Source organism: Tamandua tetradactyla, chromosome 17 (genome assembly GCF_023851605.1).
Source record: "Tamandua tetradactyla isolate mTamTet1 chromosome 17, mTamTet1.pri, whole genome shotgun sequence".
In the NCBI taxonomy this organism is placed as follows: domain Eukaryota; kingdom Metazoa; phylum Chordata; class Mammalia; order Pilosa; family Myrmecophagidae; genus Tamandua; species Tamandua tetradactyla.
Window position 1 is genome coordinate 34,836,076 of NC_135343.1, and position 27,871 is coordinate 34,863,946.

Here is a 27,871-nt window from a genome sequence, read left to right on the forward strand (position 1 = left end):
TATCATTTGGGCCAAAAAGACAGTTGAGTAGAGGTCATATTTATAGAAAATCCTTCCAGTCTTTAGAGACTCTTCAGCATGAGCTTAGCTGATTTCAAAGCATCATTTGTAATACATTTTAAAATCTGTTGCCTACCTTGTCTTTTTAGCAGGGGTTTGTGTTTCTTAATGTAGCAATTACTCATTGTAGTGATAGGAGTTAATGAGAAGAGTATGAGTATGGGAGCAGATACAGGAAGAATGACAGAAACAGAGTGTTAAAAGAAAAGTTTTACTATTAATTCAGGGCATTGAAGGCTGGGTACTGTTCAGAGAAATAGAACATGGGACCACAAGGAGTTAGGATCCCTGGAAAAGAAATGATGACCAAGACGGCATTTGAGAGTTTCTTGCCTTTTTTTTTAAAGCATCAAAAATGTATTAGTAGGGTTTTCGTGAATGAAAAAAAAAAAATGGGGAGATGTTCCACCCTGTTTTCCTTGTGGATGAGAGAAACAGTACTTAATTATCAACTCTTAATGATCTGAGTGCACTCAACCTTAGCCTCAAAAAGAATTGAAAGGGCCAGTTGCTTCTTCTGAATTGTCAGAGTGAGCTCAGTGAGTTCCTGTAAGATTGATGGACATCAGCATTTTGATTTTAGCAGTAACCCATAACGGTTGGATAGGCTTTAATGCACTGCAGTAGGATGTCTGGAAACACATTTGACCAAATTCCAAGGAATAGTGGGCACGTTCCTAGATATCACATTAGTGTTGTACCCTTTATGCTGGAGAAGAAAGTATTTTTTTTGAGAATGAAGTAGAAAGTTAACATATTTTTAAATATATGTGAAGTATTGTTATATTGCTGAATGTTTCATTTTGATTTTTACCCCTTTAAAACAAGGTCTGTAAAAGCAAGAATTTAATATTCTTGATTAAATTACACATCTTTTAGAAATCTACGGCAAGCTGAAAGGCACATTTCTCACTCATGGAGCATTTTGTATTTATTACAAAGCACTTTAAAACTAAAAGTGTATGCTTGTATGAGGAAATTAAAAGGAATTTAAATAATTTTTCCAAGATAACATAGCTATTATACTTAGGAAATAATAAAGAAAAACACATTATAAATCTAAAATAAGCATAAGAAACTAGTGGACATGTTAGCAAAATACCATGAAGCAGAATTCTAGAAGAATGCACACCTGTTCTTGTGTCTACAGACCACAGTATTTGTGCCTTGATTTTTTTTTAAAGTAATTTTCCTTATGAAAATTTTCAAAAATGCAGAAAAATTGAAAGAATTATACTGGAACATTTACATACCCACCATATATATTTACAATTTTAAACATTTTACTTTTTTGCTTTATCACCTTCCTCCATCTATCTACCCATCAGTCCATCTTGGTTATCTGATATATTTCAAAAGTAAACTGCGTACAACAGCACAATTCTCCCTAAGTATTTCAGAATGCAATGAGCTTTGAAAAATACATACATTTATATAATCAAACTACCTATCAAGTTATAGAACATTTCATCACCCTAGAAAGTTCCCTCATGCCTCTTCCCATTCAGTCCCTGCCTCCAGAAGTAACACCATTCTGATTTTTCTTTTTACCGTAGATTAATTTGCCTTGTGTAGAACTTCATTTAAATCGAATCATAGTGTTTTCTTTTGTGAAAGGCTTCTTTCACTCAGCATAATGTTTTTGAGATTCAATGATGTTATTGCATGTATCAGTAGTTCATTCCTTTTTATTGGTGAATGGGTAGTCCATTGTATGAATACATTATGACTTATTCATGATTTGTCCTTTTGAGTATCACCTATACTATTTCCAGTTTGGGGCTACTTTACATAAAGTTACTGTGAACATTTTTTTTTTTTTTAATTTTCCAACCCTTTTATTCGAAGCAGTTTGTTCACAATGTAAAAGATCTTCTATTTAGTCCAAACCTTAGTCATACCACTTTGAATATCTCCAGGTCTCAGCAGAAAGATAGTTCCTGAAAAGCACATGAGACTGCAGGTGTATCTTCTCTAGTATCAGAAAGTCTGCCACTGTAGGATACTTTTTTTTCTTAATTTTTTTTAAATACCAAAAACACCAAACAAACGCAAACATTCTTAAATTTTGATCATTCCGTTCTACATATATAACCAGTAATTCACAATATCATCACACAGTCGCATATTCATCATCATGATCATTTCTTGGGACATTTGCATCTATTCAGAAAAAGAAATAAAACGAAAACAGAAAAACAATTTATACATACCGTACCCCTTACCCCTCCCTTTCATTGATCACTAGCATTTCATACTAAGTTTATTTTGACATTTGTTCCCCCTATTATTTTTATTCCATATGTTCTACTCATCTCTTGACAAGGTAGATAAAAGGAGCATCAGACACAAGGTTTCACAATCACACAGTTACATTGTGAAAGCTATATCATTATACAGTCATCTTCAAGAAACATGGCTACTGGAACACAACTCTACATTTTCAGGCAGTTTCCTGCAGCCTCTCCATTACATCTTTTTTTTTTTAATTTTTTAATTAATTTTTAAATTAAAAAAAATATGACCAGAAAGAAATACAGACATTCTTAACATGTGGTCATTCTGTTCTACATATATAATCAGTAATTCACAGTATCATCACATAGTTGCATATTCATCATCATGATCATTTCTTAGAATATTTGCATCAATTCAGAAAAAAAATAAAAAGACAACAGAAAAAGAAATAAAACGAAAACAGAAAGAAAAAATTATACATATCATACCCCTTATCCCTCCCTTTCATCGATCACTAGCATTTCAAACTAACTTTATTTTAACATTTGTTCCCCCTATTATTTATTTTTATTCCATATGTTCTACTCATCTGTTGACAAGGCAGATAAAAGAAGCATAAGACACAAGGTTTTCACAGGCACACAGTCACACTGTGAAAGCTACACCATTATACAGTCATCATCAAGAAACATGGCTACTGGAACACAGCTCTACATTTTCAGGCAGTTCCCTCCAGCCTCTCCAGTACATCTTGAATAACAAGGTGATATCTACTTAATGCGTAAGAATAACCTCCAGGATAACCTCTCGACTCTGTTTGGAATCTCTCAGCCATTGACACTTTGTCTCATTTTACTCTTCCCCCTTTGGGTTGAGAAGATTTTCTCAATCCCTTGATGCTGAGTTTCAGTTCATCCTAGGATCTCTGTCCCACGTTGCCAGGAAGGTCCACACACCTGGGAGTCATGTCCCGCATAGACAGGGGGAGGGTGGTGAGTTTGCTTGTTGTGTTGGCTGAAGAGAGAGGCCACATCTGAGCAACAAAAGAGGTTCTCTTGGGGCTGACTCGTAGGCCCAATTTTAAGTAGGCTTGACCTATCCTTTGTGGGGTTAAGTTTCATATGAACAAACCCCAGGACTGGGGGCTCTGCCTATAGCTTTGATTGTCCACACTCCTTGTGAGAATATCAAGAATTCATCTTGGGGAAGTTGAATTTTCCCCCATTCTCACCATTCCCTGAAGGGGAATTTACAAATACGTTTTTATTCACTGTTCAAATCACTCTGGGATTTATCAGGGCATCACTTTGGACAAACCAACAAACCAACAAAATGTCCTACTCAAGGTTCTATGTAGTTATGATGTTCAATCAAGCTGTCTACATAGTTATATTAGGAAAGGTACAAGTCAAAATATGAATTTTGTACCAAATAAACATTTTTTGCTTTAGTCTCACACATAAGTTGAAATTTTAAAATATTAATTGCCATCTAATTTCATCACCTGTGGGACACATTTTTTTTTTTTTTTTTTTTTTTTTTTTTGTGGGACACATTTTAAAGGCAGAAAGTCAGCAGTCTGGCCATTTTCCAGCCTCAGCCAAGAAACATTGCAGTATAGAAGAATCAATTGTGCATTTAAAAATCAAAATAAATTTAAAGTCATCTGAAAAAGCTCAGATTTCATTTGACCCACACCATTATTACAAAGAAGAAAAATGTAGAGTGTTGTATTTAAGCACCTCTGATAAAGGTGCTTCCTTTCAAAGTTTTCTTTTTTTAATATAACTTTGATCTTCCATACCCCACACCTCTGTCTTCAAGTTTTTTTTTTCTAATAGTTTTTATATGTATTAACTTTTATTCTGGTTTTTTAGTAGCTTCACATCCTTTCAAAATGGAGAGCATATTTTATACTATTCTGTGAACTGAGTCTATTTTTATATCTTACATAAAGAACATGACCTTCCCATAGCTATAATGTTTTACTCTTATAAAACAAAGGTCTTCTGCAGCAGTATTAAAGTAGTAGTTTCTTTGTAGATGCCTTTATTTTCTATAGCACTTAGAGAAACAAAAGGAGACTGTGAGAAAAGCAAACAGTTTTGCTTTGCATTTCACAACCTCCCAGATTTCTCTATAAAATAAAGCATTTGCCTGATACTCTGCACTGCTGCTTACCCTGACAGAGTAAAAATGAGCCAAAGGGAATCATAATCATAGAAGACGGTGCAATACAGGGAAAGGATATTAGCCAGACACCATGAATCTGCTGAAGGAGAAGAGATGCCCTTACTCATTGAAGACAAAATTATAGTGAAACCATGCCCTTGGGGTTAATGTACCCAGCAAAGGTTTGGCAGTTGATTTACCAAGGGGCGAGGGGATGGCACTACTTGTCCTTCCTTGCAAGCTGCTCCCTTTAAGTACAAGGGTATGGATGGGAGAACTTTGGCAACTAATTTGTGCTTTGACTTCTCACATTAGCTAGCAAAATTTGCTGTGAACGTTTTGTACAAACCTTTTTTGTGAACACATGATTTTTTCTCTTAGACAAATGCCTAGGCGTAGAACTGCTGGATCATAAAGTAAGTGGATTTAATTTTGTAAGAAGCTGCCAGACCTTTTTCCAAAGTGGGTGCACTATTTTTCACTCCCACCAATAAGGTATTAGTGTTTCAATTTCTCTATGTGCTCTTTAAGATTTGGCTTTGTTGATTTGAAAAATTTTAGTCATCCTAGTGGGTATGTAGCGATTCTTCATTATGTTTTAATTTCATTTTCCTTAGGACTAAATGATGTCGATAACCTCTTTGTTTGCTTATTGGCTATTTGGATGTTGCTTTTTTAGAAGGACCAATTCATTGTTTAAATTTTTTTACCTATTTTTAATTGTTTGTCTTTATTACTGAATCATAAAGCATTTTTATATATTCTGAATACATGTCTTTCATCAAATACTGTATATATATTTTCAAAAATTTTTCCCCAATTTTTAGCTTGCATTTTAATTTTTAATGGTATCTTTTGATGAACAGATGTTTGTAATTTTGGTAAGAACTAATTTATCATTTTCTTCTTTTATGTTTTTATATTTTCTGGCCTAAGAAATGTATGCCTAGCCCAGATCATGCCAGTGTTTTCTTTTAGAAGTTTTTAAATTTAGGTTTTTGAACCATTTTATGTGTGATATGAATGGGTTCAACATTCATTTTTTTTCCCATATGAATTCCAGTTATTCTAGCACCATTTACTCAAAAGATTTCCTCCAGTGGATTGATTCAGCACAATTTTCAAATCATATAATTGTATAACTGTAAACCTGTTTCTGGACTCTATCTCTTCCATTGATCTCTTTAACTGTCTTTATGCCATTACCAAACTGTTTTGATTAAAAATCTAAATATCATGTTTCTTGAAGATAATTGTATGATAATATGGCTGTTGCAGTGTGACTGTGTGGTTGTGAGAGCCTTGTGTCTGATGCTCCTTTTGTCTACCTTATTGACGGACAAGTAAAACATATGGATTAAAAATAAATAAATAATAGGAGAAACAAATGTTAAAATAAATTTAGTAGATTGAAGTGCTGGTGATCAGTGAAGGGGAGGGGTAAGGGGTATGGTATGTATGAGATTTTTCTGTTTTCTTTTTATTCCTTTTTCTGAATTGATACAGATGTTCTAAGAAATGATCATGATGATGAATATACAACTATGTGATGATAGTGTGAATTATTGATTATATAACAAGAACGGAATGATCATATGATAAGAATGTTTTTGTTTGTATGTGGTAATGTATCATAAATAAAAAATAAATAAATTTTTTAAAAAGTGGAATTATACAAAAAAAAAAAAAGGAGAAGCTAAGCCTACTTATAATTATGCCTTAGAGTCATGCCCGGAGAACCTCTGTTGTTCAAATGTGGCTTTTCTCTCTAAGCAAACTCGGCAGGAAGCCCTATTACATGGGACATGACTCCCAGGTGTATAAATCTCCCTGGCAGTGTGGGACAGGACTCTCAGGATGAGCTGGGACCTGGTATCATGGGATTGAGAAAGTCTTCTTAACAAAAAGGGGAAAGAGAGAAATGAGACAAAATAAAGTTTCAGCGGCTGAGAGATTTCAAACAAAGTCAAGCAATTATCCTGGAGGTTCTTCTTATGCATCACATAGATACCCTTTTTTAGTTTATGGTATACTGGAGTGGCTGGAGGGAAGTACCTGAAACTGTTAAACTGAGCTCCAGTAACCTTAATTCTTGAAGACAACTATATAACAATATAGCGTTTACAATGTGACTATGTGGTTATGAAAACCTTTTTCATCTGATGCTCCTTTTATCCAGGTATGGACAAATGAATAAAAAAATTAGGATAAAAAATAAATAATAGGGGGAGGTAAAAGGTAAAAATTAGGTAGATTGAAATACTAGTGGTCAATGAGAGGGAAGGGTAAGTGGTATGGGATATATGAATTTTTTTGTTTTTTACTTTTTGTTTATTTCTTTTTCTGGAGTGATACAAATGTTCTAAAACTGATCATGATGATGAATACACAACTATGTGATGATATTGTGAGCCACTGATTATATACCATGTATGGACTGTGTATGTGTGAAGATTTTTCAATAAAAATATTTTTTTAAAAAGTCTAAATGTCAGAAACTATAAGTCTTCCAATTTTATTCTTCCTTTTCAAGGTTGCTTTGACTGTTCCAAGCCCTTTGCAATTTGCTATAAATTTTAGAATTAGTTTGCCTATTTCCACACACCTCTAAACAAAACAACTGCTGAGATTATGATTGCATTGAATTTCTTGATCAATTTTGGAAACACTGGCATCGCAACAGTATTTAGTCTTCTAATTTATAAACATAGTATATCTCTCTACTTGTTTGTCTTAATTTTTCTAACCAATGTTTTGAAATTCTCAGGGGGAAGGTTTTGCATGTCTTTTGATTATAAGTATTTTATTTTACATTTATTGACACTTGTAATAGGAATTGTTTATTTCCCTTTCTAGTTCTTTGCTGCTAATAATAGATATGCAATTAATGTTTTGTTAGCCTTATGATCTCACTAAACTCATTAGTTTTAAGAAGTCTTATAGATTCCTTAGGATTTTCTGCATAAATATTTTTGCCATAACTTTTGGTTCTTCTTTTCTGATATTTATGCTATTTTTTTAAGATTTCTTTTCTGCTCTGGCTCTGATGTCCAATACAATGTTACTAGAAGTGTGAGAGTGGGCAGGCCACGGTGGCTCAGCAGGCAAGAATACTTGCCTGCCATGCCAGAGGACCCAGGTTCGATTCCTGGTGCCTGCCCATGTAAAAAAAAAAAAAAAAATTAAAAAAAAAAAGAAGTGTGAGAGTGTATATTTTGCCTTGTTTCCAATCTTGGGGTCGAAAGCATTCAGTAATTAACCATTAAGTATAATGTAAGCTGTGCATTTTTTTTGTAGATGCCCTTTTTTTTATTGAAAAAATACCCTTCTTTTCTAGTTTGCTGAGGGGTTTAATCATGAACAGGTGTTGAATTTGTCAGATGCCTTTACGTATATTGAGATGATCATGCAATTTTTCTCTTTTTTCTGTTAATGGGTGATTATATTTATTGATATATTTCTGTTAATTCTTTCAAAGAACCATTTTTTAAATTATTTTCTGTTTCTATTATTTCTGCTCTTTATTTCCTTTCTTCCCCTTTGGGTTTACTTAGCTTTTCTTTTTCTAGATTCTTAAGATGGAAACTTAGGTCATTTCTTCTCTTTTAATACTAGCATTTTAAAGCTATTCATTTCTTTTATTTTTTTTGCATGGGCAGGCAACCAGAATCAAACCCAGGTTTCCGGCATGGTAGGTAAGAATTCTGCCTAATGAGCCATAGTGGCCCACCCTCATTTATTTTATTTTATTTTATTTTTGCATGGGCAGGCACTGGAAATCGAACCCAGGTCTCTGGCATGGCAGGTGAGAATTCTGCCACTGAGCCACCATTGCACCACCCCCTCATGTCTTTTTGAACATTGCTTTAACTATGTCCTACAAATTTTCATAGGCTGTATCTTCACTGTTATTCAGTTCAAAATATTTTCACACTAATATTGTAAATTCTTCTTAACCCATGAATTATTTTTAAATGTTTGATTGATTTCCAAGTACTGAGATTCTTTTAGGTAATTTATACTAATTTCTGATTTCCATTTTGTTTAGAGAACATAGTCTATGTAAAGTTTCCAAATAATCTTTTGAAATTTATTGAGACTTGTCTTCTGACCTACCGTTTTGTATATATTGATGAATATACCATGAACACTTGAAAAAAATGTGTTCTCTGGAGTTTGCTGGATATAATATTTTATAAATGTTAAATGTACATTAGGTTAAGTTAGTTGATAGGGTTATTTACATCATCTGTGTCCATACTGATTTTTTTTTGTCTAAATTGTTCTGTCAGTTACTGTGAGAGGGGTGTTAAATCTATAATCATTGTTGGAGATTTTAAAAAATCTGTTCTCCCAAATTGTATCAAATTCTGCTTCATATAAATTGAAGCTCTGAATCAAATGCATTGACTTTTTTCTTTAAATTACAGAAGTTATGCGTTTACAAAAAATAATCGCACATAAAATTCAGGATTCCTGGCACCACCATACCAGCAGCCCCTTGAATTGATGTGGAACATTTGTTATTATTGATGATAATACTTAAAATATAATTGTACTACTTTTTTTAACAGTAAGTATCTTTATTACAATTGATGAACAATTATAACACTAATTACCTTTGTTACAATTGATGAAAGACTATTAAAATAGTACTGTCATCCATTATTAACATTAGGTATATTTTCCCCATATACCACTCTCTTATTACCAGTGTGTATTGGTATCCCACATTTGTTATAGCCCATGAAAGAACATTCTTATACTTCTACTATAAGTTACAGTCCATTGTCTACAGCAGGGTTCATTGTTCTCTACAGTCTTATGCTTTGTCTTTTAATTTTTATTCTAGTAATATATGCATGCTGAAGTTTCCTTCACAATAATATGCTGCCATCACCATCATCCATTTTCAAGCCTTTACCATAAACCTAAATAGAAATTCTGTACAAGTTAAGTATCAACTCCCCATTCTGTAATCCCAATCTATCTCCTGGAAGTTTATGTTCTAAATTCTAACTCTATGATCTTACTTATTATAAATAGTTTATAACAGTGAGATCATACAATATTTGTCCTTTTGTGTTTGACTTATTTCATTCAACATGATGTCCTCAAGGTTCATCCATGTTGTTGCACGCATCAGGACTTCATTCCTTTTTACAGCTGAATATATCTCATCATTTGTATATGCCACATTTTATTTATCCATTTACTGATTGATGGATACTTGGGTTGCTTCCATCTTTCGGCAATTGTAAATAATACCACTATGAACATCAGTGTGAAATATCTGTCTGAGTCCCTATTTTCAGTTCTTCTCTGTATATACTTAGTAGTGGGATTGCTGGACCATAAGGCAATTCTTACTTAGCTTCCTGAGGAACCACCAAACTGTCTTCCACATTAGCAGCACAATTTTATATTCCCACCAGCAATGAATAAGCATTCCTGTTTCTCCACATCCTCTCCAACACTTGTAGCTTTCAGTTTTTTAATAGTGGCCATTTTAGTAGGTGTGAAATGGTATCTCATTGTGGTTTTAATTTGTGTTTCCCTAATAGCTAGTGATGTTGAGCATCTTTTCATATACTTTTTTTGGCCATTTGCATCTCCTCTTTGAAAAAATATCTGCTCAAATCCTTTGCCCATTTTTTTAACATGTGTTCATTATATGCTACATATATAATCAGTCATTCACAACATCATTACATAGTTGTATATTCATCATCATGATCATTTCTTGGAGCATTTATATCTCCTCAGAAAAAGAAATAAAAAGACAACAGAAAAAAATTCATACATACCATACCCCCCAACTCCTCCCCCTCACTAATCACCAGCATTTCAATCTAAAGTTATTTTAACATTTGTTCCCCCTATTATTCATCTTTACTCCATATGTTTTACTCATCTGTTGATAAGGTAGATAAAAGGAGCATCAGACACGAGATTTGCACAATCACACAGTCACATTGTGACAGTTATATCATTATACAATCATCTTCAAGAAACATGACTACTGGAACACAGCTCTACATTTTCAGGCAGTTTCCTCCAGCCTCTCCATTACATCTTGACTAACAAGGTGATATCTGCTTAATGCATAAGAATAACCTCCAGGATAACCTCTCAATTCTGTTTGGAATCTCTCAGCCATTGACAATTTATTTTGTCTCATTTTGCTCTTCCCCCTTTTGGTCAAGAAGGTTTTCTCAATCCCTTGATGCTGAGTCCCAGCTCATTCTGGGATTTCTGTCCCACATTGCCAGGAAGGTCCACACCCCTGGGAGTCATGTCACACATATGGGGAGGGCAGTGAGTTTGTTTATGTTGGCTGGAGAGAGGCCACATCCGAGCAACAAAAGAGATTCTCTTGGGGCTGACTCTTAGGCCTAATTTTAAGTAGGCTTGACTTATCCTTTGTGGGATTAAGTTTCATATGAACAAACCCCAAGATTGGGGGCTCAGCCTATAGCTTTGGTTGTCCACACTGCTTGTGAGAATATCAAGAATTCAACTTGGGGAAGTTGAATTTTCCCCCTTTCTCACCATCCCCTAAGGGGACTTTGCAAATACTTTTTTACTGATTATTCAAGTCACTCTGGGGTTTATCGGGGCATCACTTTGGACAAACCTACAAAATCTCATGTCCTACTCAAGGTTCCATGTACTTATGGTGTTCAATTAAGCTGTCCACATAAGTTATATTAGGAACTGCACTAGTCAAAATATAAATTTTGCACCAAATAAACATTTTTTGCTTTAGTCTCACACATAAGGTAATATTTTAAAATATTAATTACCATCTAATTTCAACACCCAGAAATTACATTGCTTTGTTCTTCCTCATGCAAAAACATTTTTAAATTTGTACATTTAGTCACTATCATTATACACTCCAGGCATTTCTAGATTATAAATCTCAATCTTTATCATCTATCTTTCTTTCTGATTTCATTTGTGCCTCCTGCCCTCCTCCCTCTATCATTCTCACATTCAGCTCCATTCAGTGTTTTAACATAGTTGTATTACAGTTAGGTAGTATTGTGCTATCTGTTTCTGAGTTTTTACAATCAGTCCTGTTGCACAATCTGTATCCCTTCAGCTCCACTTCCCAATATTTTACCCTATTTCTATCTCCTGTTGGCCTCTGTTACCAATGAAATTCTCCTAATTTATTCACTAATATAGTTCATATCAGTGAGACTTTACAGTATTTATTTGTCCTTTTGTTTCTGGCTCATCTCACTGAGCATAATGTCCGTAAGGTCCATCCAAGTTGTTTCATGCTTCATATATTTTCATTCTGTCTCACAGCTGCATAATATTCCATCATATATATAATATATATATATATATATATATATATATATATATATATATATATATATATACAAGAGCTTGTTTAGCCACTCATCTGTTGATGGACATTTTGGCTGTTTCCATCTCTTCACAATTGTAAATAATGCTGCTATAAACGTTGGTGTGCAAATGTTTGTGTCCTTCTTTGCCTATTTTAAATTGGGTTGTTTGTCTTTATTGTTGAGTTGAAGGATTTCTTTATATATCCTGGATATTAAACTCTTATTGGATATGTGGTTTCTGAATATTTTCTCCCATTGAGTAAGTTGTCTTTTCAGTTTTGTGACAAAGTCCTTTGCATGTTCCATTTATCTATTTTCTTCTTTTAATTGATTGTGATGATGAATGCACAACTCTGATTAGACTGAGAACCATTGATTGTATATTTCAGCTGGATTGTATGATATGTAAATAAAACTGTTCAAGAGGTCAATGTGCAAAAATCAGTTTTGTTTCTGTATATGAGTAATGAACAATCTAATGAGGAAATCAAGAAAATAATTCCATTTACAAACAGCTACTGAAATTAAATATCTAGGAGGAAATTTAACAACCAAGGATATAAAGGACTTGTACACAGAAAACCACAAAGCATTGCTAAAAGAAATCAAAGAGGACCTAAACAAATGGAAAGGCATTCCCGTTAATGGATTAGAAGACTAAATATCATTTAGATGTCAGTTCTACCCAAATTGATGTACAGATTCAGTGTACTCCCAATCAAAATTCCAACAGCTTACTTTGTAGAAATGGAAACACCAGTTATCAAAATTATCAATACCTTTAATATATCATACCTTCTTGCCTCCTTGGTTTCTTATGAGAAATTGGCGCTTAGTCTTATTGAGGATCACTTGTATGTGACAAATTGCTTTTTCTCTTGCTGCTTTTAGAAATCTCACTTTATCTTTGGCTTTTGACATTCTGATTAGTATGTTTCTCAGAGTAGTTCTATTAGGATTTATTTTGTTTGGAGTATTTTGTACTTCTTGGACATGTATATTCATGTCCTCCATAAGAGTTCAGAAATTTGGGGTCATTATTTCTCAAATGCTTTTTGTCCCCCTTTTCCCTTCCCTTCTCCTCCTGGACACCCATGCTGTGCTTCCTGCTATCATTCAAATCCCTGAGACCCTGTTCAGTTTTTCCATTCTTTTCTCTGTTTTGTTCTGTCTGTAAGATTTTGGTTGTCTTATCTTCTAGTTCATTCTTTTTTGTGACTGTTAAAAATGTTGTTGTATGTCTCTAGTGTATTTTAATCTCTTCTATAATGCTTTTCATTCCCATAATTTCTGTTGTTTCTTTTTATACTTGCAAATTCTTCTTTACCTCACCCAGTATCTCTTAATACTATCTCTCTTTTTTCTTTTTTGTTCTTTAGCCATATTGTCCTTCATCTCTAAATTGATTCAGGAGATGTGTTTGAACATCTTTGATTAGTTGCTCCAAATTCTGCATCTCCTCCAAAGCTCTAGTTTGTTCCTTTGACTGGACCTTCCTTTTTCTTAGTATGGCTTATAATTTTTTGCTGATACTTAGGCATCTGATTATCTTGATGAGTTTACTGTGAAAGTCAGTTTTTCTCTCTCTCTTGTCTGGGGTTTTATTGTTGATTTACTTTGTGTTGAGGCTTTTCCTTGACACTTAGTCCAACTTATTATAGGCCTTTAGAATTGCCCATGTTTAATTGATCAGATTTTTTTCAACTGTTCTTCATCCGATTCTTATCCTTGGATATGTGATACAATCTTTAAGATTTTGTCATATTCATGCATTTGTTTCACTTCCAGGAGAAAGCTTCTTTTCCTTTGTTTCTTCTTTGGGAATCTTCACCTATTCTGATTGTTTTGCCTGTGTAGTTAAATTTACACTCCTTTCCTTGTGGCTAGGTGCTTTTGCCTGGAGGGCAAATTCTGGGAGGAGGGTCACCCCAGAGTGTCCTTTCCTAAGTCAGTACTTCTCAACCAAAACAAGGTCAGGGACCCGTTGAAGGGGCGCAGATCAGCTCTAAAGAGCCCTGGGGAAAGGATCAGGAAAGAAACCCAAAGCCTTTTGATGGCTCCCTGAAGCTGTGCTTTCCTGGCCTACGTATCAGGTGATACCCATAAGCAAATTGTACTCTGCAGCCCCAAGAAGTCATGGTGTCTTTAAAACTCCAACACTTCCACCCATGTCCAGGGCATGGTTGAAACAGTACCTCAGAGCTAGGATCCAGCGATCCAAATTCACCAATCAAAAGCCATGATTAGTGCTTGGTTGTACTGTGCTCTGTGCCTAGGGAAGAGGAGTTTTATGACCCTTTCTGTCTTGAGCAGCTAATAGGGGCTTAGCAGCCCACCTCAAGAGTTGGGGGATGGTTGCCAGCAGCTGCCACATGGAATGAACAGTTCACAGTTCTTTACTGCAGTGTCTCAGCCTCTTCTGCCTGCTCTTGCCTGGATTTTGTACAGTGTTCTTCTGGCTTCTGGAGACCAAAACATTAGTTTCAGACAGTCCCTGCCTGTTCACTACGTGTTTTGGAGGAAGGCTTGAGTCCTGGAGCTCTCTACTCTGCCATCTTCCCCAGAAGTCTACATTATGATTTTTCTGACAAATTATATTCCATCAGTTTGAAGAATTTCCTTTAGTATCTCTTATAGTGCAGGCATGCTACAGTGATTTCGTGTAAGTTTTTGTTTATCTAAAAAAATTTTATTTTATTTTTCTTATGGACAAGATTCCTGTGCAGTCACAGTGAAATGCACACACTTTTTTGCATATCACGCACATCATCAAAGTTGGATTATTAGAAGTGGTAAGAGATCTATGTAGGTTCTTTAGAGCTTTAGAACAGGCAACTTCCTCCTTTGGCTTATCCTACAGGATGCCTTGTGAGAATCAGAAGAGAACAACTACCTTCATTCATTTGAACATGGAGCCTCAACTAGCATCTTGTCAAACATTTCAGGCTAGGCATCTCCCTTTCTCTACTGTTCAATTCAGACACTTTAATTATATATACCAAAGGCTGTGGGATGAACAGTTCTAGATTTGCCTCAGCCACCTTAATCTCAGACTGTCATATTCATTACGTTGACAATAATCTGGACAAGCACACTGCAAGAGAGCTACCAATTTGCCTCCAGGAGCAGCGCACAGATCCAGAAATTTGTTCCTATCTCTTACTTCCAGAGGCAGAACTGGAAGAAGAGAAGCAGTATTTAGAAGATAGTACTTTTTCAGATTTCCAGTTTGATGTCTTTCTGAAGGCAACTGGTTAGGACTTATGCTAAGGTAACACTTCACTGATCCATGATAATAAAATAAAGATCCTTGAAAGAGCCTGTGGTAGCCTTTCAAATGCAAATCCTTTTCCAATCCCAAAGGGTAACTGAATCCCCTAAATAGGACAGTCTATTGCCAGCATGATGGAGATGTTAGTTTATCCCCTATTGTATTCCAGGGATCTCCAAGTTCTTTGGAATATTGTTTTTCAAAATAATCCAATACAACTTTGCAAATCTGTTTTGCAAGTTTTCTCAGATTTTACTTTCAACCAGATTAGCCTCTTGCTGCAGGAGTTGTCAAGCAAGGTGTCTACACCAGCTTTCATCAGAAAGCCTCCAGGATATCCATATGCAAAAGAATGAAAGAGGATCCATATCTCACACCCTATAAAAAATTAACAAAAAATGGATCAAAGACCTAAACATTAGATCTAAGACCATACAAGTTTTAGAAGAAAATGTAGGGAAATATCTTTATAAAACTTGTAAAAGGAGTTAGTTTCCTAGATCTTACACCCAAAGCATGAGCACTGAAGAAAGAAATTGATAAATGGGAACTCCTCAAAATTAAACACTTTTGCATGCCAAAGAACTTTGTCAAGAAAGTAAAAAGGCAGCCTATGCAATGGGAGACAATATTTGGAAACCACATATAAGATAAGGGTTTACTATCCAGAATATATAAAGAAATTCTTCAAGTCAACAACAAAAAGACAATCCAATTTAAAAATGGGCAAAAGCAACAATGTAAGTACACTGAATGAAGCTGAATGTGAGAATGATAGAGGGAGGAGGGCTGGGGGCACACATGAAATCAGAAGGAAAGATAGCTGATGAAGACTGAAATGGTATAATCTAGGAATGCCTAGAGTGTACAATGATAGTGACTAAATGTACAAATTAAAAAAATGTTTTTGCCTGAGGAAGAACAAAGAAATGTCAGTGTTTCAGGGTGTTGAAAATAGATGGTCAGTCATATTTTAAAACTTCAACTTCTGCATGAAACTAAAGCAAGAAATGTTTGTTTGGTGCAAAATTTATATTTTCACTAGTGCATTTCCTAATTTAACTTATATGGATGGTTTAACTGAACACCATAAGTACATGGAACTTTGAATAGGGCATAAGATTTTGTAGGTTGTCCAAGTTAGTGTGATACCCCAATAAATCCCAGAGTGATTTGAACAGTGAATAAAAAAGAATTTGCAAAGTCCCCTTGGAGGAATGGGGAGAAAGGGGGAAAATTTAACTTCCCCATTTGGAGAATTCCTGATATTTTTGCAAGCAGTGGGGATAACCAAATCTATAGGCCAAGCCCTCAATCTTGGGGTTTGTTCCTATGAAACTTATCCCACAAAGGACAGGGTAAGCCTACTTAAAATTAGGCCTAAGAGTCACCCCCAGAGAACCTCTTGTTGCTCAGAGGGGGCTTCTCTCTCAGCCAACATAACAAGTAAACTCACTTCCCTCCCCCTCTCTACATGGGACATGACTCCCAGGAGTGTGAAGCTCCCTGGCAAGGTGGGACAGAAATCCTAGAATGAGCTGAAACTCAGCATCAAGGGATTGAGAGAAACTTCTTGACTGAATGGAGGAAGAGAGAAATGAGACAAAATAAAGTGTCAGTGTCAGAGATTTCAAACATTCAAGAGGTTATCCTGGGGGTTATTCTTATGCATTATAGAGATAACCCCTTTTTAGTTTATGGTGTATTCAAGTGGCTAGAGGGAAATGCCTGAAACTGTAGAGCTGTGTTCCAGTAGCCATGTTTCTTGAAGATGATTGTATAATGATACAGCTTATGTAATGTGACTGTGTGATTGTGAAAACCTTGTGTCTGATGCTCCTTTTATCTACAGTATGGGCAGATGAGTAAAAAATATGGATTAAAAAATAAATAAATAAAAATTTAGAATTGCCATAGTCCAAACAACCCCAATGAGAGGTGTGAAAAGATCAAAGGTGATGGTGGAATTATACATAGAAGATAGGACTTAACAAATGAATATGAATGCTGAATCATTAACCTGATATCTCTTTTAGTCACCAGTATTTTAGAACAGCTAGAGGTAAAAACCTAAAATTGTGAAATTGTAACTCATGTCAAAGTCTGAAATATGTTCTACAACTAATTGTGGTGCTGTGCTTTGAAATTTTTGGCCTTTTTTGTATATATGTTATTTTTAACCAAAAAGAAGTAAAAAAGGTTTAATGTGATGATTAAAAAAAATATTTAAGCCCTCTAGCCTCCTATATTCTGGAGCAGCTAGAATGAAAAATATGAGAGCATGGTATGGTAGCCCATGACAAACTCTGGGATCTGTCCTGTAACCACTTGTTGAAGAGTGCCTTGAAAACTATTGCTTTTTTATTTCTTTGCTTTGTATATATGTTACACTATACAATAAAAAAAGTTAAAAAAAATAAATTGAGTAGATTGAAATACTAGTTGTCAATGAAAGGGAGTGGTAAGGGGTATGGCATGTATGAGTTTCTTTTTTCTTTCTTTTGCTGGAGAGATGCAAATGTTCAAAAAATGATCATGGTGATGAATACACAACTATGTGATGATATTGTGAGTCACTGATTGTAACCATGCCAAGAATGTTTGTATGTCTGTTCATTGTTTATAATAAAAATAAAAAGTTACCACCCACAATTGGGTGGATCACATCTCCGTGAAAACAATAAAAAAGCTCCCACCCAGCAATACTGAATTACAGTTAAAGAACATGGCTTTTCTGGGGTACACGACAGAGTCAAACTGGCACACTATCTGTGGTAGTCAGGTTCAGGTGTCAACTTGGCCAGGTGAAGGTGCCTAGTTCTATTGCTATGGGCATGAGCCAATGGCATGTGAACCTCATCAGTTGTTGATTACATCTGCAGTCAGCTAAGGAGCCATGCCTGCAGCATTGAATGATGTTTGATTCAATTGGCTGAATGCTTAAGTGAGCGAGCTCAAAAGCAGAGCCCAAGCAGCTCAGCGTACCTCATCTCAGCACTGGTAACTCAGCCCAGGCCTTTGGAGATGCAGAAAGGAATCACCCTGGGGAAAGTTGTTGGAACCCAGAGGCCGGGAAAGAAGGCCAACAGAGATCACCCTGTGCCTTCCCTCATAAGAAAGAACCTCAGTTGAGAGTTAGCTGCTTTTCCTCTGAAGAACTACAGGTTTTTAATGAAAGAAATCCCCTTTTATTAAAAGCCAGTCCATCTCTGGCGTGTTGCATTCCACAGCTAGCAAACTACAATGCTATCTGTACATTCTCTCTCCCCTGAAGAATTCTGATGACCTTTACTTCTGTCCCAGTCATTGTAGGTGGTTATGTACAGTAACTTATTCTGAATACAGAGTGTGGGGAGGAATGGTGGGCCCTGGGTCTCCAAAGAGCTGCTCATTAAATATTTCTTAAATGATGAATGAATAAGATAGCTTTTATTACAGTAAAGACATATGATTACATTCCTGAGCACAGAACTGTATGCTTAAAAGCATGTATGCTACATTACAGTTTTGGATAAAGGATTTAGCCTGCCTGATTGCTAGAATTTTTTATACACAAATTAACAATTTCTTTTGTATAGGTGCCATCAATCAGCATTTTTAGCTTTTTTTTTAGATTAAAGCAGCCACTTGGATTTAGTGATTAGATTTTTATTTCTAGAAATTCGATTTGACTTTTAAAAATCTATCTGGTCATTAAAACATAATATATTGTTCTTTATTCTGTATCTGATGAGTCCATTTTGTGACGTTCTTGAAGGCCTAAATTCTGTGATTTGTTTCTACTAACTCTCACTCATGGTGGCTTTTTTTTCCTAGTGTTTTCTAAATCTGATAGATATTGGATGTGATCTCCTTATTGTTTCCTTTTATAGAAAGTAGATTTTGACTTGTTTATTCTTTTGCTAAGGATGAAAGTACTCTGAAGGTTGCAGTTTTATGCAAGAGTCTGGGTTCCCTCCCTGCCTTATGTGGGCCTAATGTCTTCTGTCCTTTGTAATCAGTAAACCCCAGTGATTTTCAGCTTGCTCCTTGTTTTTGGCCCCCTTGTTTTTTTGTGAGCTTAGCTATTCATTTAAAAGGATGTGTGCTTTATTTATCCAGCATTTCTTTCTAATGTCCTAAGGGATATTTTTTTAAGGCTATTTTGTCCACTGTGTTATCAGAAACTGAAGTCTCCAGCTACATTAATTCAGATAGTATTGTCATAGTTATTCTGCTCTGGATAGATGCAAATATATAATTCAAAGGAACACTACCAGCCTTATTGTATATATAATTGTTAAAAAAATGTTGTTTTTATATAGTAAGTAGATGATGAAGCTTGAAGTTTTATCAGTAGGATACAGAGATTAAAAATGTGTGAATCGAAACTATAACTGAGTCACCATAACCCAGAAAAATACAGTAATGGAATTTTGTATGCACTTAAGTTTAAACAGATCTTGTAACATAATTCTTTTCTCATTCAAATGGTCTTTAAGGAATAACATCTTTCAGCTGTTATACTTTTTGTTTATTATAATATTTAATTTTTTTATCAAAGTTGATAATCTTTGAGGTTTAAATACCTACATTATAGGTGGAGGCAGAAGGAGAGGGCAAAATATCTGTATGAAAGTGAATATGAAAATACCTAATCTCCCAGGGGACAAAGGGGAAATTTTGACTACAACTGCTTCATTCCCATAATGACTGATCAGGAATGCAAATCAAACCAAAGTGATACAGATTTGATGGACTACTTGTTATTGCTAAAGTCCCAGATTCAAGTTTCAGTATTCAATGTGAAAAAGAGAATGCAAACTGATCTTTATGAGTATTTAAAATTAGTCTCCAAACTGCAAAATCAGAATAGATATTCTATTTGTGTAACCAGTTTAGTACATATTTATATGTTTTCTCATTTGCTTCTCAACAATCTTCTCCTCAAGACACATGGAGCTATGTGACATCAGGTCATTGCTGATAAAACTTACATTGAAATTGATTTCTATTGATTCTTAGTCCCATGTTCTATTTATAGGGTGCTGATTACACTCTCAAATCCCAGTTAATGTAGAAACAAACTGTCCCCAAAGTAGCCACCAAATCAAAATCATTAAGTTTGTGATCCCAGTAAGCACAAGGGTCAATGGAATGTAGGTCAGTGGAATGGAATAGAGTCCAGAAATAGATCCACACATATAGTGTCAATTGCTTTTCAACAGTGATTCAAAGGCAATTGAATGGAGAAAGGGTAGTTTTTTGTTTTGTTTTGTTTTTCTTCAAGAAATTGGTTTGGGACAATTAGATTATCTGTGGGGAGGACAAAAGCCTACAGCCATACCTTACAAATTAACTCAAAATGGATTATAAAACTATTAAACCTCCTCTAAATACTTTCTCCCAGTTTCTGGCTTGTCTTTTAATTTTCTTAACAGTGTCTTTTGCAGAACAAAAGAAGAGAACTTAGAAGAACATCTTTCTGATTTTAGGTTAGGCAAATAATTCTTAGAGATGGCACCAAAAGCACAATCCATTAAGGAAAAATATTGGTAATTTGGACTTCATCAAAATTAAAAACTGCTGCTCAGCAAAGGATACTATTAAGGGACTAAAAAGACAAGCCAGAGACTAGGAGAAAGTATTTGCAAAACATATATATATGATAAAGGACTTGTTTCCAATGAATTTTCAAAATTTAGTAATAATAAAAACAACTAAAAGAGAAATGGGTAAAGGATTTGAATAGACATTTCACTGAAGATAATGTGTGGATGGCAGATGAGCATAATGCAAAAATATTTAACATCATTAGGAAAATACAAATTAAAGCCACAATGAAATACCATTATATACCCTATTAGAATGGCTGAAATTTATTTTAAAACCACAGTACCTAGTGCTGATAAGGATGCAGAGCTGCTAGAACTCTCATACATTCTTGGTGGGAATGGAAGATGGTACAACAGTTTGGGAAACAGTTTGGCAGTTTCCTGTAAAGTTAAATACACATTTACCATATAATCAAGCAATTCCACTCTGGTATTGACTCATGAATTGGTACACTATCTTTATACAAAACCTGTACACAAATGTTGCTAGAAACTTTACTCATAATCACCAAAAATGTGTTTAAATGTGTGAATGGATTAATAACTATGGTACATCCTTACCATATACTACAACTCAGCAGTAAAAAAGGAATGACTTAAATCATTTCCATCAATTGAATTATAATTGATTGCCTTTTTCTGCTGAGAAATTGCCTCTGAAAGATAGATTATTCTGTTTTTAGACTTAAGTGTTTCTGTATGAACAAAATACCAGAAAATTTTAAAATTACTCAGATATCGAGATCATTCAAGTCCCTAAGACTTAGAGTAAAAATTGGCAGACTAAAAAGCATGTGTAGACAAAAATTACAACAAATATACCCTTTCATTTGAATTGGTTCTGTTTTCTCCTAATGTGAAATAATGTGTATGATACATGTAGAAAATGTGTAGAAGGAAATGGAAACAGTATGTAGTAAGCCAAGTTTTCATTTTTCTATTTGTTTTTTGGAATGCTTAGTCTTTCATTTCACCCAAATAAGTTAAGAAAATAGTTGTGTATTTGTTTTTAATCAGCAAAATACTTCCCATGGTAGCTTTTACATATTAAAGAAAAAAGTATATATGAAAGTAGCTGATAGCAAGCACAGAGTATGCACCAAATAAATTTTAGCTTTGATTTAAAAAAAAAGGAATGAATTATGATACCCCTATTTGTCTCCTGTGTATTATGCTAGGTAAAAGAACTGGAGCAAAAAAAAAAATACAATTCTATTTATATGACATTTTATAAAAGGCGACTGAATATGAACAGATAATAGATTAGTGTTGCCAAATACTGAGTGTGAGGAGAGGGGTTTTATTTTGGGGGGTGATATTGCAGTTCCATATCTTGATTATAGTGATGATTCTGTAACTGTATGCATTTGTCAAAATTCATAAAACTGTACATTAAAAGATAATTTTGCTATCTATAAATTATACCTCAATTAAAAAAAGAAGAAAAAAATTATAAGGAGTTGTTTTAGTTTGTTAAATGCTATCAGAATGCAATGTACCAGAAATGAAACAGCTTATATAAGACAAATTTATTAAGTTACAAGTTTACAGTTCTAAGGCCAAACTAAAGCATCCAGGAAAGTTACCTTGACTCAAGAAAGGCTAATGTCTGTCACATGGAAAGGCATGTGGCTGGCGTCTGCATTCTCTCCCAGCTTCTGGTTTCAAATGGCTCTCAGCCCCTGGCTTCTGGCTTGCTTAGCATCTCATGGGAAGGCACATGGTAATGTCTGCTGAGCTCTGCATCTCCAAACATCTATGTCTAGGTATCTGTTCTCTCTGTCGGCATTCCAAGCATCTCCAAATGTCTGTGTTGCTTCTGAAGCAACTGTTCTCAAGTGTCTGCGTTTGAGGTTTCTCCAAAATGTTTCCCCTTTTAAAGGAGGACTCTAGTAAACTGATCAAGACCTACCTGGAATGGGTGGAGTCACATCTCTATCTTATTAAAAAGCCACACCCACAATTGGGTATGCCACATCTCCATGAAGTAGACTAATCAAAAAGTTATGCCCAGGGTGGGGCCACCGTGGCTCAGCAGGCAGAGTTCTCGCCTGCTGTCCCAGACACCCGGGTTCATTTCTTGGTGCCTGCCCATGCAAGAAAAAAAAAAAGGTTTATGCCCACAATTGAGTGGATCAATCTCCATGGAAACAATATAATCAGTTTTCCACCCTAAACAATAGGTCTGACCCCACAAGATTGGATCAAGATTAAAAGATGGCTTTTCTGAGGGTATATAAGAGTTTCAAACCAGCATAGGGACAAAAGAACATTTAAAATTAAAAGTGGCTCCTAAATGTTACTGCAAGGATAGTGATTAAATCTTAGGGGAGGATTGGTGAATGTAAATGGATAGAGGGCACAGAGACTTCAAAAACATTGATAGTGTGTTAATCCTTCAGTATGGTGACTAAGCATCTGCATGATTATAATTGAATGAAAATTAGTGATACATACTACTAAGGCCTGAAGGACAAACTGTCCTATTTCTTGGCTACCAGATTTTAACCAGATATTTTAAAGGGCAAATAAATGTTAGATTTCTATTTTACTTTAAGACAGGAAAAATTCCCAAGTTGACTTTTGTCTTCTCAGTGTAATATTTCACACCTACTTTGCTGACATTATCTCTTGTTGGTGAAATACAAGTTGTGGAGTTTAGATTGTAACCTAAATAGTTGACTCCTGATTACTCCTGAGCCTGAAGTTCTGTCTGGCACCACCAAGTTTAGATATATTAAAATGTCTCAAAAGTGTTAAGTCTTACTTTAAAGGATATGCTGTGAACCCAGAAGTCTAAATACTGTTCATTGTTTTTGCTGTTTTCAGAGTTATCACTGAATAGTATTATCTTTTTTGTCTTCCTTATCTATTATCACTTTCTCAGCACAGGAAAAATAAGAGCTAAATGAAGAAACCATGCAAAGCATTACCTTCTGTTTGCACCAAATCTTTCAAGTGTTGAGCAAGGTTATAATTTTTGCTGCTTGTCCTTTCCCTCTGAACCTTTAAGGCATAGATGGCAAACTGGTGGCTTGTAGATGTTAGCTGGCACATATTTTATTTCTTGCACACTTTAAAAAATAAATCTGAGTCACATACCATTGTTTAAAAAAATGAGAAAGTCACAATAATGCGAACTTTCTGACTTGACTTTAAAAATTCAAAAATATCTTTGGGCCTGTTTTCCCACACAGCAACTACAGGCCAAGGTAAAATAGTGGCCACTCCCTTTCAAAGGCAATTTAGAAGACTGTCCAGTTTACCACAATTCCCACTTCTCCCTTCCCATCCCCACCTGGCAGCTTGAACTTTAAGGAGCCTCTGAATTAAAAACAAAGAAAAAGCCAATTTGTAATGTGTCAGACTAACTGGAGCCTATTATTTATACTGTCTCAGTTAATTCTGGATATAACTATGTGAGATGACCATTATAACTCCCATTTTGTAGTTGAACAAAATGATACTTCAGCTAAATACATTTCTCAAATGAATTTCCCAAGTTTTCTTAATATACAGAAGAATTATAGTTTAAATCCCATTCTTTATTGGTTATAATTCTGCTCACCTGATTCCAGACCTCTGGTTCCTTGCCCATTCTGAGAACTAGTGCTCATAATTTAGATACAAACAAGGCATGTTTTAGTGTTTATGCATCTTCTTGCTCAATATAGCAGCTCAGTAGTTGAAATAAATAAAAATTAAGTGATGAAAGCACAGTACTTGGCACATGATGGGATTTAGTAAGTATTTGCTGAAGAAATGAAAATTGAATGATGGAACATATACTATTCTTAAAATTAGCTAAAGAACAGATTAATTTTGTGTTTCCTCTCAAAGTCAATCTTATATCTGTGCCAAGTTCACTTTCAATATCAGGACAGCAACTAATTGATGTTTAATTTCTATACAAATTTGCTAATTTGAAAAAACCTGTCTTACTAGTTTTGCTTGTTTCTAGTTTTGATTACAAAATTAGAAATTTTCATTCTCCACTCTTGATTTCCAAGTTAAATTATGACAGAAATGTAGGAGGTTTCATGTTAGCTTTTGAAATGACATAGTAGTATAGAAGAAGCTTTCTGTGCATATGTATATGAATTTCTAGGGGAATATAAACCTATAGAATAGAAAGAGTACAGTGGGAAGGACTTCAAAAAGGAAACTCGTAAATGTGCCCTTATCACAAGGTAGCATGATAATATGATTTTAAAATAGCCCTACTCACAAATACAGTATGGTCTCACTGATAACTAACATTGATAGATGAATTTGAAGAATTTCAGTTAAGAACAGAGGCCATCAGGAGGTAGAAATAGGGTAGGTATTAGGTAATTAGAGCTGAAGGGATACAGATTTTGCAACAGGACTGATTGTAAAAATTCAGAAATGGATAGCACAATACTACTTGATTGCAGCACAATAATGTTAGTACGCTGAATGAAGCTGAAAGTGAGAATGATAGAGTGAGGCAGGCTGGGGGCACAAGTGAAATCAGAAGGAAAGATAAACGATAAAGACTGAGATGGTATGATCTAGGAATGCCTAGAGTATGCAGTGATAGTGACTAAATGTACAAATTAAATTACCTTTTAAAAACGTGCATGGGAGCACTTCTCAAACTTCTAAATGCGCTCTTGTTGGTGACCAGTTCACCAAAGGACTCTGATGCTCGCACAGGTAATGTGAATCAACAGTCCAGTCATTTATGGGTCCATAAAATACTATGCTTAGGATTTGATTATGAGACAAGTTTTTAAAAAATTGCTACTAGGGGAGTCCTTGAAAAATACTTTATCTATTATCCCATTTGATGCTGCTGGGAGGTAGACAAGTATTACCAAAACTCAAAGAGAACTCATTTACTCAAAACCACAACAAATTAAAAACAAAAAAACTACCACAAATTATGAGAGCTACACTTACACCCATCTCTATTCTAAGGAAATTTGCCTACATTAACTTATTTAAAACTCACATCAAGCTAGAGGGGAAGATTTTCTTATTACCTATAAGTAGAAAATGAAATCAAAGCACAAAGAGATTAAAGTAACTTCTCTTGTCTGATGGAATATAGCCAGTTTTTAACAAATTTTCTGTTTGAACACAGGTAATGTGAATCAATAGTCCAGTCATTTAATCACTGCCCTTTGGATCCTGGGTCTTCCTTCTCTTACTCATCCAGCAGAATTGTTGGATGTTTTCAGCTTCAGCACATAATGCCAAGCAGCAGTACAAAGCAACTGTACAGAGTAACAATTGCTATTACTTTTGTTTTCAAAGAACCAATCCCATCTCCTCTAGATCTTGTGATAGGGACCAATAAGAGATATTTTTTAAATGAGAGGGTCTGTTTACCATAGCGCCTTGGAAGGATAGCTAGGACATCTTTTACCTGAAAATAAAATCACTATTTGAGTATTTTTATGTGTAGGGTAATCCATCTCTGTTAAAATGTAAACTGTGTGCAAGATAATGGGAGGACACACACCCTAGGGTCTACAATGGTTAGCTCAGCAATGTAAATTTGGAGTATACTGCCTAACACTCTTCACCCTGTGGAGACCACTACTCTTTTTAATAGAGGCAGCCATTCTTTTTTTTTTTTTAATTTATTTCTTAATTAAAAAAATAAAGAAACAAAATAAAACAACATACATAATCAGTAATTCACAATATCATCACTTAGTTGCATATTCATCATTTCTTAGAACATTTGCATAGATTTAGAAAAAGAAATAAAAAGATAACAGAAAAAGAAATAAACCGATAACAGAGAAAAAAAAGTTATACATACCATACACCTTACCCCTCGCTGTCATTGATCACTAGCATTTAAACTAAATTTATTTTAGCATTTGTTCCCCCTATTATTTATTTTTATTCCATATGTTCTCCTTTGTTGACAAGGTAGATAAAAGGAGCATCAGACACAAGGTTTTCACAATCACAGTCACATTGTGACAGCTGTATCATTATTTAATCATCCTCAAGAAACATGGCTACTGGAACACAGTTCTACATTTTCAGGCAGTTCCCTCCAGCCTCTCCATTACATCTTGAATAACAAGATGATATCTACTTGATGCATAAGAGTAACCTCCAGGATAACCTCTCGACTCTGTTTGGAATCTCTTAGCCATTGACACTTTGTCTCATTTCCCTCTTTCCCCTTTTGGTCCAGAAGGTTTTCTCAATCCCCTGATGCTAAGTCTCAGCTCATTCTAGGGTTTTTCTCAATCCCTTGATGCTGAGTCTCCATTCATTCCAAGATCTCTGTCCCACGTTGCCAGGAAGGTCCACACCCCTGGGAATCATGTCCCACGTAGAGAGGGGTAGGGTGGTGAGACTGCTCGTTGTGTTGGCTGGAGAGAGGGGCCACATCTGAGCAACAAAAGAGGCTCTCTTGGGGGTGACTCATAGGCCTAAATTTTAAGTGGACTTGACCTATCCTTTGCGGGGTTAAGTTTCATATGAACAAACCCCAAGACTGGGGGCTTGAGGCAGCCATTCTTGACCTTGAAGTGTGTTATCTTCAAAGATACTAGGAAGTACAGGTAGAAGTTGCTGCCTTTAATTGAAAAATGTCTGATAGCTGTCATAAGAAAAATCAGGTTAGCCTGGGGCGATCAGATGCTCAGCTGGGTGTCTTCAGATTTATTGACCCTGGCCACACACCCACAGCTGACTAGTCATAACATTGTGGACTTGCAGACAACGGCTATCAGCTGAGGCAGAATGGTGCGGGTTGTACACCTGCTCCAGCAAAGAATGCTTCTGGGCTCTTTCAAGTGCATAGCTGAGGCTGCAGCTCCATTGGAAGCTCCTGCCTTTAATGAAGAAACCTCAGGTGGCCTCCATTGAGGGGCTTTGCCTTTTAAATGAATAGAGGCCAGGCTGATGATATTGGGGTGCCCTTCATAGCCAGTGCCCTGGTGGGGCTGGTTGCTGAAGGAGATACTGCTGCTATCCTGATAGGTCCATGTCCTGGAGATGTCAGTCTGGTCCATAGATTACAGGGCTTTGCAGCAGCAGCCCTGGGTCCCTCCCATCCAAAAGCTGCTGCAATGGGATCCTGGATTCTGTTGAACTGCTTGTTGGATATCAAGCTTCTGAGGAGGACACCAACCGAGGTAAGGATTATCCAAGCAGGAATTATAGATTTTGCT

At 35.4% G+C, this 27,871-nt stretch overlaps 1 protein-coding gene and 1 pseudogene across 5 annotated transcripts in view; one reads left to right on the forward strand and one right to left on the reverse strand.

Moving 5' to 3' along the window:
* COMMD1 (copper metabolism domain containing 1) overlaps positions 1-27,871 on the forward strand; it is a 225,920-nt gene that overhangs the window by 146,632 nt on the left and 51,417 nt on the right. The window contains exon 3 of one of the 5 annotated variants that reach the window (XM_077134339.1): positions 8,130-8,180. The exons of the other annotated variants lie outside the window; for them this stretch is intronic. Coding sequence (XP_076990454.1) covers positions 8,130-8,165 — 36 coding nt within the window. The 3' untranslated portion in view covers positions 8,166-8,180. Of the gene's footprint in view, positions 1-8,129; positions 8,181-27,871 lie in introns of those variants that run through there. 5 annotated transcript variants of the gene reach the window in all.
* Positions 14,652-27,712, reverse strand: LOC143661674 (tRNA (cytosine(34)-C(5))-methyltransferase, mitochondrial pseudogene; annotated as a pseudogene).